This window comes from Liolophura sinensis, chromosome 1, assembly GCF_032854445.1.
Source record: "Liolophura sinensis isolate JHLJ2023 chromosome 1, CUHK_Ljap_v2, whole genome shotgun sequence".
NCBI lineage: Eukaryota > Metazoa > Mollusca > Polyplacophora > Chitonida > Chitonidae > Liolophura > Liolophura sinensis.
This window is the reverse complement of record NC_088295.1, coordinates 36,025,099-36,037,597: the sequence shown is the minus strand read 5'-3', so window position 1 is coordinate 36,037,597 and position 12,499 is coordinate 36,025,099. Positions and strand designations below refer to the sequence as shown.

The window sequence follows — 12,499 nt, the reverse complement described above, 5'->3', positions numbered from 1 at the left end:
ACCCTAATGATTCCTTCGTCGTCATATGACTGAAAAATTGTTGAGTATGACGTTAAACCCAAGCACTCAAGCACTCGAAACTATACAATGCGGGCGAAAAATAGCCTCACTGTTTATGTAGGTTATCGCCAATCGCTTTCAAGAAAAGCTCTCGGTATATTATGTAACCCCTTACTAGGTGTACAACTGTGACCAAACGCCTCAAGTGAATGGCCATAACATTTACATAACAGAAATCAAAACATCTCCACAAAGTGACGGCCTACGTACGCCGTCATTTAACCCATTTGGCGCTCTCATATACATTCACAATTTCTTTAAGAAAACATAAAAATGATACGAACTTCAGATGAATGGGATTGGCACTTAATTAAGAAATAACTCTTTATCGAGTCGAGATCCTATAGAGTCATTATTTATATTCTGTTTTACCTATCTTAAGATTTACATATTTAATTCGAGACGAAATTGATGCAGGGCAAATCACATAACCTTCCTCTCCCATTTCGCTGTCCGCTGTCAACAACTACTCGAGAGCGTCATGGATAGGACCATACACACACAAAGCAGAGAGGGGAAGCATGTTTGCAGCTAATCAGTTCGTTTATAATTTTAATCAGCTCTTTTTAGTATATATTAATTAAAATCCGAAATACCAGAAGTAAATGCGGTCTTCTTATTAGCGTGAGTTTGTTATCTGCGTTATTGAATTTGTGGCGTGAACACCTGTGATTGCCCCCTACTTTGAAACGGAGTCGGCCATTCATGATGCGAGTGTGTTCCAAAGGTGCGTCTCGGGTTTAGATCACGTTCACGTGTCCGAGTATAATAGAATTGTAAATAATACATGCAATATACAGGTTTTTAATATTTCTTTGAGGAGAAAAGGGTATTTGAAAGAATTTTTTTGTATATTTTAAGACCAATTATTGGTGAGCTATATAGACCAAGGTCATCTTGGCATAATAACGTTCTAAACTATTATTTGATACATGCCTAATAAATTTGGATGTATTTTTTTTTTATATCCGAACACTTGCGCAAAATCTAAATTTTGATACGTTTAAATATATATCCTAGTTTTTCGTGTTTGTTACGAAAAGAAAACCCCCAAATTTTAAGCCACTGTCGCAAGGTGCTGTCAATACTGAAGTGTCAGGAGACGTACCACACGGGGCACCCCAATACTGTATACAATACAATATACAATACTGGCACCGCATCAAGCAATTCTGTTCCTGTATCTCTTGGTGCTTAACGTCCAGCGTTTCACCAACAAGTACAATTTTTTTTAATTCTTGGGTATGGTCCGATCCGGCTGTTATCACTTAAAAGCGGTACTTTGCGTTACATGCAGAATATCTTCCGTTTCAAGACCCTTCTCCACAAAGGAATCGCGGCTATACCATCGATTGTAAACCCTACGACAGACTATAAAATCGATTGAAAATTAAGTTAAGCTACTTGCACAGAGGGTTTATAAGGTGATTGTAACTTTTCGGAGTTACGATCCCGATCGTAGGCCAAACTTGACAAATGTGCAGAAAGGCGATCTGTACAAATGGAAAATGTATTAGTGGAGAACTTTTCCTTGCCTTCATTTTCAACAGTTGTACATAATAATGATTGGGATAACATGCCAAAAAAACTTTCGTAGCGTCTTTTTGAAGCTCCACGAGGGGAGCATAAAGCACGCTCTTTATTTAAAATGCGACCAAGCACTTGTGCGAAGTCACTGTTCGTTAGAAAAATAAGTACGCATAAAAGTCTTGAGAGGTAAACAATAGGGGAGTTAGCGACGACTCCCGTTTTACACCCTGATTTGCCGACGGGCGTCGGAGCGTGAATGTCTCGCCCTGTGCTGCGTACAGGAAGTTGGTCGATCTCGTGACGGTAGCGTAATGGTTTGGGGAGCGTTCTACGGGAACATGCGTTCATGTTCATCTCGTAATTCGTCCAAACCTCAATGCAGCGTGATCTCGTGACCAGGTCCTTATCCCGGAGCTGGTGCCGTTCATGGCTACCCATGGTCCATGCCTCCAATTCAAACATGACAATGCGACACCACACAGCTGATATGAGACGATATTTCCTGCAAAATGTGGGTACTGACAACATGAAATGACTATCGAGGTCAACTGTCTTTAGTCCCACAGAAGACATATTGGATGCTCTTGGAAGAAGTATTGGCTCCTCAAGACGCCAAGACCAGCATGTTCAACAGCTGGGCGCCATGTTGGTACAGCCATGGCCTAATACCGAACAAGCTCCAATACAGATGGCTAGTGGAATAATAAAAAAAAAAAAAAAAAAAGAAAAAGGCCCCATCAGGCTACTGTTGACTGAATGGTGCACCATGCGCACCTGAAGGCCTAATCTTGCTTAGTGTACGCTCGCTACATCCATAAACCAATTTTACCGACACACTTTGTTCTAGGAGTATGTTTGGAGCAACACGTGATGTTTCTTTTTTTTTTGTATCGTGCAAGAGGGTGTCGATTCTAAGTTACAGATACGATCGTGACCTTAAACATTCAATCCTTTTGTGAAACCGGCCACAGGGCAGTTGTGCTTGTAATGTATGCCGAGATGTGGTTCATGAACCTTGCTGAGTAACAGCCGTGGTGTTTTCACACAGCTTGAAACCACAGGCGGAAATTTTCACTTGTACCACGGCGGTCAAGTTTTTATTCTGGATGGAGGAAACAGACGTGCCTAGCGTAATCCGTCGATCTCTGGCAAGTACTGAAGAACATTCCAAAACCGAAAACTTCTTGAAGCGACAATAGGCAATGGGTTTTCATTTCCATGGTACAACTGATCCTGGAGTCCTATTAACTTTCTGGTGTATATTTACCCATGAAAGAACTGTTACAGAAGTCAAGGATCCCAGTATACAAAAACCGATTTAGTCCGACTGTGTTTTCATGCATGTCGTTCAGTGAACAGGGCAATGTACGCATACTTCACCATACAGTATAATGTAAGTATCGTTCAGCAGTAAGTATGTCCCTCGCATAAGAAATGAATACTAAGCAGATGCTGAGACTATGTCTAGTTTATACACGGTATACCCCACAAAAGGGAACACAAACCCGTAAAACAGAATGTGCATCCCGTTTTCAACAACTACGATTTATTTGTACGGTAGAGACAATAGCCTTGCCGCAGGCTAAATTTGTTGGTTGGTAACACTGATCACAAGTTTCTACGACTAGAAAAGTTGATTTTACAAAATTAACGAACGGCTATAAAGACAACCTAACGTTTTAGGTTTCAAAAAAAAAACCTCATAGTGGGCACCTTTGTAACCTGTTTCGTGACCAAAGAATCTACGCATTGGTGGAAAATCTCACTTGATCAAAACTGGCAGCACGTATTTTACATCAAGTATATACCTGCTCATAACCGGTCCTCATAATATCAAGATCACCGTATGGCACAAGGTCAATCTGACTTCAGAAGGGGAGAATGAATCGGACGAAAATAATTAAACATCGATCCAGGGTCACTTTTGCAGGATCACAATGAAATAAGGGGTATTAATGCAATTTTTCTTTGCATACACCTTCATTCCCACTCTGCCTCATATCATAAAATAGCTGTTCATATCGTTGCCCGAAATAACTTGTGGTGTTCCCATGCAGCCTCTGTTAATGGAAGTGGCGATTGAGTTTTGATATTGGTTGATCGTGTGCACTTGGTTATACACTGTCTTGTACCCTCGAATGTCCTGGAGTCATTGCCGCGCGTCATACACTGGCTGGTGTGAGATCATAGGCATCGAATTTGAATACACTTCAATGTGTCGATTTCCTGAAAATGCAAGGCATCGACTTCCAGCGAACATGTCTGAGCGACATTCGCCTGCCAACGTCTCAAAGACGTCTCCCTTAACCTGAATGAGCGATTGTGCCAAGCCCATTGGAATAGACGTGAGGTCTAAGCATTGTTCCTGGTAAAAACCTTCTGGTTTTGTACGATTCCTGGGAGAAACCATTTCGCTTCTTCTTGCCACATTGCTATAATTCTGGAATTTAACTTCATAAGAGCGCTTTCCCTTCTGAAACCCGGTTCCCTTCTGAAATCCCGAAAATGTTTTTGGATCAGACGGGTGGTTTTCCTCAAATGACTTCTTTACCGGACTTGAAACATGGTCCCTTACCTCTCTTTGAAGGGTGTCGGTAACTTTAGGGCTACGCCCATGGCCTTCAGTCCCTAAAACACTACCACTATGGGACAACAGCATTAGTCCCTTATTCCCGGTTTGATTAATACATCCACTACTTTTGGAAACCTTCGCACTATTGCCGGCTTTCCCTTTCCTAGAGATCTGTTCTAATCTGGAACTTGAACCACCATACGAACTGTCACAACTTGTACAGCTCTGTTTTCCTAAATCGGGCGTTTTGTGGCGGGTTATCAAATCGTATATTCTAAGAGATATGTCATCCATACCAAAGTATGTTGATTTTCGAGGTTTTGTTACCTCTTCCACAGAATCCGTCGATTCACAATTCTTCACATCGTAACGGTCAATATCTGGAAGACCGCTGTCAACGCTTGACACTGAGGATAAGGAGCTTCCAGTCTCGCTTGTTGAACTCAACTGGCGACGGGGTTGCCGATAGTAAGATGAAAATGGTTTGATTAATCTTGGATCTACAGCCATTTCACTTTCCAAGACCTTTCTTGATATTTTAAGTGGTATATTTCGAGGATTTACTCCTCCCTTCAAAAGAGTACGACCATTAAATTTTGGTTTCACCCCCTTGTCTGCAGAAGCATAATTAGTAGTTGTATCCCAGGATGTGTCAGCAGACACATCCACATCCACGGGCAGATCAAGTTTTTCCAACTTCCATTTGAAAGTGGTTGGTAATATGGAGTTAAAGGGGCAAGTCAAAGGTCTGTTGCACTTCACACGTTTTACTGCCATGCTTGGCTTACATACTTGTTCTGCGGCAGGAACAAGCATACGATGCCTTTCAATCTTTTCACAAACATCACCCTTGTCAGATTTTTCACTTATGCCTGCCTTTAGACCACTAAAACCACTTTTGACAGGAGTTGAAACATTTGTGTCCGTTTCACTGTACAGGGCAAGAGATCTAGTGTCGTTGGAAATCTTTTCACTTTGTATGTCTCTTTCACTCTGAACGCCCTCAAAAGGAAGTTGGACTTTGTTCGGGCTTCCACATAATTTGGTGTCGCAATGCCTTGACTGGCTTTGATTAGCATCCTGTTCTACACCAATGTTACAAGGAGCAATCGATCTATTGGTTGGTACAACAGTGTCAGTGTTCAGGATATCCACAATTGTACTAGTGTCGATGGTACACTGACCAACTTCTGAAAGGAGACAACGCAGCTTGTTCAAAGCTTCAAAGGTAGAAAGCTTTTTCCCACCGGACATACATTCACTTCCATTATCTAAGCAACCATTCACGGACTTCTTCTGTAGTACTGGTCCACGTTTTTTACGGGGATTTCCAGCCTCAAACTGGTTCCAGTCATTGTAGTAGTAAGTCTTGCCCTCATCAATGATACTTTCGTAGTTCATCTGCGAAGACTTCTCCATGATAACTGGTTTCGAAAATCGTGAAACATACACGTACGTCTTGCCATCCAGGGTATACTGATAAGTGGAATAGAACTCATTTCTTTTCCTTGGAAATTCGCTCATTCCTCTCCTAGAAACGGAAGACTGTTTTCCAGGCAAAGTCTTGTATTCTACAAGAACATGGTGAATTGATTTCTGTACCGTTTGGTTCATATCTTCTTTGACAGGACATTCATCATCACTTATTTCCATTTCACTTTCTACCAAATTGACGTCTGACGCCTCGTCATTAACGTCAAAATCTATATCCGTATAATCAATATCTTCGCTGCCTACATTATACACGAACTTTGGAAGCTCAACTTGTCTTACTGGCGCATCAATACGAATGTTGTGTCTGGAATCAATCCATGAACGTTTTCTGGTCACAGGAAATTCTTTTCGTAATGTACATTTATCAACAAACTTACGTTTCCTTGCATCACCAAAACACGCCGTTGAACGTGCATCATGTTTGACTTTCAATTTCTTTGATTTCCGATATCCTTTATCACTGGATCTGTCTGATCTATGCATTTCTGCCTTAACTTTCAGGGGTCTTTTAGAATAACCTTTCTCCATTTCGGCACCCAAGAAATTATCTACTTGCTTCGTCTTATTTTCAGAAGGCTCAATTTTACTTGTGTCCTGCAGACAAGGAAACACTTTATCTGAAGTCCTTCCAGAACAGCCATCTCCGTCATTCTGCGTATTGTCATGCGGTCCATGCATATTGACTGCTGGAACGGGACATTCATCACTCAAGCATTCGTCACCTCTTGGATAAGCACTTAGGGCAAATTCTGGGGCACTCCCTTCAATTCTTTCAGCAATATTATCATGTGCACAATCAAATGCATCGCTAGGTGATTCTTCGTGCTCTACATTAACACTGATGTAATTTCCGGATTGTTTTGAACTGCCATCGCTGATCTTGTCATTACTTCCATACACAGGTTCGCGCTGTGACATAGCTGCCCTTCTTAAGTACTCCTTTTGTAGAATTTTGAGCTTGAGTCCAGACCCAGCCTTTAACCTCTTCAAGCACATTTTACTAGGATCCATTTTCACACTAGGCTTTACTTCTTTGCTTGGTCCTGATGAGTGCCTTCCTGCCAGTTCTTTCACACAAGTGTCTATTTTAAGCGATGGGGCTTGAGTACCTACCCTAGAACTGCAGTAGGTGACAATGGCATATGGAAGGCACTGTCTCGGATGAGATACTGGCCAGGTCGACTCATCATACTCGTATAAATACACCTGACAACAGAAGACCACAAGTAATCACATATACCGAACTGCACTGAGCTTTACATTTAGAGCATTCAACGTATGTTTCAAACCACATGAATCTCAAAATCAAACTGAAATCCATAGCATGTTCAGCTGTTGTCTACATTAACACGATACAGGAATTCTCAAGTGATTTTCCTTAACTTCATAAAATAGCTATTTAAGTTAGGGCAGGAAATTGCAAAAAGGTGTGAAAAACATGTTCCTTATTCAGGACATCCCCATCTGCTTACAGTGCTTCTCTCCAGGAGATCAAAACTTGTGTCACCCAATCTAGGTTTTACACAGGAAAGATGGCACTCGTGGTTTGGTGTTGGGTCAAGGAAAACATCTGATAGCTTTTCCCTTGGGACTACATGTCTAGGTCTTCCAACCAACACCTGTAATCATACAAATAAGTACGAACTGCATGAAGACAAAGAAATGAACCGCAGTCCACATAAACCACCAACATTCACAGCAAGATGTTAACTTGCTTTTAACTTATTCACTCATAAGAATTGTACAAGCTGTGATACACAGCCACAAATAAATCTTCTAAATCATAGCAGTGCTTGTCCTTAATCATCCATATACATTATGTAATAGAATTAAAATCGTACAGCCTAGAGTGTTAAGATGTGAGCAGCAAAGACAGTGCGATAGCTGGCACATGTAATCAGCGAAATATTTACCTTGTATACCATAACAGAGCATGTAGATCCAAAACCCATCACTTTAGCATATCTCAGCGTAACGTCAATATGCCGAAATAGACTCACACCCAGAAGTGGATTTCCCAAGCTGTGTCTCAAGTCCCTGCAATAGGGTCCTTCTTCACAGATTGTAAGCTGAGTATCCTGATGCTCCACACTGAAAGCCAACTCTTCAAACACAGCTTTGGTGCCCTAATCAATAAACAAAAAAAATACCATTAAAATCATCAGGTCTCACACCACCAACAAATACATGCTAACATCATTATGGCATTTCCAGTGAGTGAAAAGTGGATTACAACAACAATCTGGTAAGAGTACTTTTTATACACACAGCCAGATTAGTCAAATGTAAGGGAACTCAAACCCTATTTCTGGTAACTTATATTGGAAATGCAATGACAAAACCTGCAATTGCAAGCTGACATTCTTCCATTAAGGCTCCAAGGCATTATTGTGAGGTTGGGCAAAAATATAGAATGCAGTTTGCATTAGTTACGTCCAACCAAAATGATAATTTCCCTTCAGGCTAGTGTTTTTTTTTTTTGTTTTTTTTTGGCAGGGGTGGGGTTAATGGGGGACTGGGTGAAGATGACCCCCAAAGAACATTTTCCTTTAGAGCAGGTATCCAATAACTTCCAGACTTAAGTGGTATAGAATCAATGCTTACTCAGGCCCGTTGGAAGCAATTTGAAAGTGGCATGAACATCGGTCAACTATCCCAGTACAAATGGCAAGGACTGACGTGCGGCCTAGGCCCTGGAAGCTAAATGAGATGTTGGACGGCTGAAGATGATAACCTGAAAACGTTTTACAGGGCTTTTGTTTTTATCTTTCACATAGATCCATTGTAAGTTTATGCGCTTAGCAGTTCACGTGTGGGTTGGCCTTCATTTTGTTGGTCGCCATTATATTGGTTTGACTTTACTTTTGATTATGATTTTTGTTTTTTACGTGTTTCGGTGCAGCATGCTGAACCTGCTGTAATCCTTCCTACGCCACTGTTATTGTTTCCTCAATCCTAGGTTAAGGCCTGCAGCCTACAGCCTGCAGTCCAGGTGTATAATTCAGCTTAGGCTGGGCATAGCCTGAACTTGCTTATCTCTTCCAAGATCCTGCCAAAGTAGCAAGCCCTGTGTGATTTTAACACACTCACTGGTCAATGGTCAGCCCACACAGCAGCAGGCTGCAGCTAACCAGCTCATCCCTGTGACCCAGCTAACCAGCTCATTCCTGTGACCCAGCTAACCAGCTCATCCCTGTGACCCAGCTAACCAGCTCATCCCTGTGACCCAGCTACAGAGCCCATTTGTTCATCATGCATTTCACTGCAACAGATTCCCACTGTATACACATGCATCACTATCTGAGAATTTCACACCTTTTCTTTCAGTTCTCTCTTTTTCTCTGCAAATTGGCTCTCTAGCTTGGTATTGTGTACGAAAGAGACGTTTTGAGTTTTCCAGTCCTTCACGTAATCCCTGGACAATGCTGTAATGAGGACATCTTGCAGGACACGCTTTTCTTCTACACTGCCATGTTGGGCTGATACAAGCAGCCCTGCAACGACATGAAACAGATTTACATTTTTAGAATCAGTACACATTTATGTAATCATCGTCAAAAAAACGTTCTTTGAACACCTTACAGTTGCACAAAGTAGTTCTTCAACCTGTTTATAGATGTATTGCTATAGAAAAAGGCACGGTATTATAGAAACTATATAAATTATAATCTCTAACTGGAGCACTCCTAGTCACAAAAAACAGTGAGTTCTTGTATTGTTCTTTTGAACACTGGGCACAATGCAACCAACCAACCCCCAAGCAATGCTTTCCTCCCTTTGTGACTGCTTCCTGCAATATACTGCTGCATTACCTCATTACCTACATGAAAGAAAGGCTTTTTACTTCAATGGGATTCATCACATCTGAATCTTACAATGGAATGGGTCACACTTCTTTTTATGAACACCAGATATTGTTCTGTAAAGCCTTACCATCAATGGATTTCTTTGGGATACTGAATCCTTTTAGGTAAGTATCAGCAGCATTTTCCTCTGTGGCTTTCTTCATGATCCTGTTTATCATTCACCACAAGTGTCTGGAAATAATACATAATGTCTATTTATTCATTCGATATTTTATGCCCTACTCAAACATATCACACTTATTCTATGACGGCCAGTAATATAGTGGAAGCAAACCAGGGTAAAACCCATTGGGAGTCCACATGTTGCTGGCAGATCTTTTAACAGAATGGTTACAAAAAAAAAAAATAAATAAAAAAAGGAACTACTTGGGATCTGAAGTTGCTGATCACACAAACATACTTTAGTGTGATTCCTGAAATTAGCTTATTGTGACATTCCCAAAAAGGGGCTATAAGCTAGCCCAAGACATCACTGACATTTACTAAAAAAGATACTGATTGTGGTTAGTGGAACTGCTTGACTAGACTTCTCCATTTCTGGTAAGAACTATTTTAAATATGTATCATGGTGTACACATTTTTCACATACTCAGGATAGATGGTATGAATTTAACGTCCAAATAAACTGTAAACATCCATGGGCATTTTGATAACATTTGATTTATTTATCTGACTGGTGTGTTATGCCATATTCAAGAATATTTCACTTATACGATGACAGCCAGCATTATGGTGGGAGGAAAGCAGGCAGAGCCCGGCGGAAAGCCACGAACATCTACAGGTTGCTGGCAGACCTTCCCACATACCGCCATAGATGAAGCTAGTATGAGCTAGACTTGAACTCACAGCGATCGCATTGGTGTAAGGCTCCTGGGTCATTGCGCTGTGCTGGCGAGCTTACCCCCTTAGCCATGGAGGTCCCCCATTTAGTTTACAAATCTGGCCTACACATACAATGTACATATATTGGCATAATAAAACTGTAGCTTGGATCTCATTACAGAACCCTCTGACACAGAGAAAGGAGTCATCTAATCAATACTGAAGGTCATAAAGGGGTCGGTTAGGTGGTCACCCTAAACCTTCCTCTTTAACACTATTGATATCCATACCATGTACCATTTTAACACCAATATCAAACCCCTTTGTATCAAATATCCCTGTCAACTACACAAGACTTCACTGTACATGATGTTATCGTGTTAGGCGGTCATGATGTTTACATAAAACTCATTAACCCACTGAAACACATTAATTTTTGTCTATGAGCCTTAATTTCAGACAAGATAATGCACCAATGGGATCTACATTAACCACTTATATCTTCACAACAGCCGACAAACAGCATGCCTAGACTATTCCACCACATATGAAAGTCATGCTGATGCTCTCCACTGTAGATCTAAACTACTGAACAAAAAGTATCATACGTAAAAGTAACACATCCACTGTAGATCTAAACTACTGAACAAAAAGTATCATACGTAAAAGTAACACATCCACTGTAGATCTAAACTACTGAACAAAAAGTATCATATGTAAAAGTAACACAAAGTAAAAGTAACAGTCTAAAAAAAAAGAGATAAAATCTGACATTTGCTTAAAATTACGAGCAAAAACATAAAAATTTACATCACTGCATATGTGACTGGTAGAATTCACATCATACCATTAGAGGCATGCGACTCACTAGTAGAATTTGCATCACTGCATGCAACAGGTAGAATTTACATCACTGGCAGAATGTGCGACTGGCAGAATCGCTACATTGGGCTGGTGGAATTTACATTAATCAATGCATAGGTCATCGTGACTATAGCAGACAGGAGCAAGATTCTGTGTAAAATTGAGCTGTTTTGTGTGCAAGGCACTGCAATCAATCTTCCTTACATTAAGATATATTTTGGCACAATCAATCATCAAATTATCACCAGAAATTCCAAATTAAGCTTCAGTCATACTGGTGTCTGCAAGACAGGCAAATATTTTGTCTACAAATACAATAATTCTGATTTATTGTCTTCATTTACACTGGTAGCAGCAGTACTGTAGACACTTAAGTTAATGAATAAGATTATCTAACTGATTTCTAACTGCATGGTTCCATTTAATTATCAGTTACGCCACACTGGTCCCTCTATTACACTATCTGTGATTCTTCAACTTCTGCTAGGCCTACTGTCGGTCATGCATGGTTTAACAGTGACAAATAGCTACAACCATACAAGCAGTATTCCCCACACTAAAAGTGACATTACTACCAGTAGGACCAACCTGATGCTAACTACAGGAATTTGCTTTTCTTTTGTTCCCCCCTAAACACGTGTTGTGGCTACACTGAACTGACACTCCACAGAAGGGGTAAACACAAGCACTGATGCAGATAGGGCAAGCAAGAAACGGTGGAAAAGCCATGAATTCCATCTGCATCTTGATCGGCTCTGGTGCAGCGGACGAGATGAGATAATCTCGGCTATCTCACACCGAATTCTTACCGAATTTTCGTTCCCAAAATTGACATAACACTGCTGCAATAGGCTGATCCTCATCGAGTACACTACAACGTTGTGGCGGGAACTCATCTGGCAGACAATATGTATGAAATGTAGTAGCGCCTCCTGGTGACTCACGGCGTCACTAGCACGTGTGGGTCCATAAATTAAGGCTCTCGAAGGTGGGGGTCAAGTCGTTAAAGTTATGCATGTAAACTCGGAATTTGGAATGAACAACTTGATTCATTCATAGCAATCCATTTATGTTTACCGTAAATTAATAGTATTAAGTTTTCAAATATGACAGAAGTATGAATTACATACATATATATTTTATATATTATATATATATATATATATTTTTTTTTAATTTATATCATATGTTTTTATATAAGTTTACCTAAGTGAAAGAAATAATTTTAACCCAGGCGATAATAATTTCAGTTTGAAATTCCTGGAGGGGAGGTAAAATTTTTTATTTATTT

The 12,499-nt window shown here is 40.5% G+C and overlaps 1 protein-coding gene across 2 annotated transcripts; it reads right to left on the bottom strand.

The window, feature by feature from the left end:
- Positions 1–2,894: 2,894 nt before the first annotated feature.
- On the bottom strand, positions 2,895–12,105 carry LOC135479606 (uncharacterized). Of its 2 annotated transcripts, XM_064759498.1 has the most exons (6): positions 12,018–12,105; positions 9,590–9,693; positions 8,972–9,150; positions 7,570–7,782; positions 7,129–7,275; positions 2,895–6,862 (listed from the first exon to the last, which is right to left on the bottom strand). In XM_064759498.1, exons 2-6 carry the CDS (start codon positions 9,678–9,680, stop codon positions 3,740–3,742), a joined length of 3,753 nt encoding a protein of 1,250 aa, XP_064615568.1. In that variant the 5' UTR covers positions 9,681–9,693; positions 12,018–12,105; the 3' UTR covers positions 2,895–3,739. The 2 variants fall into 2 exon arrangements, with proteins under 2 accessions (XP_064615568.1, XP_064615575.1); XM_064759505.1 differs by lacking the exons at positions 8,972–9,150; positions 9,590–9,693; positions 12,018–12,105 and adding an exon at positions 8,261–8,529.
- Positions 12,106–12,499: the final 394 nt, after the last annotated feature.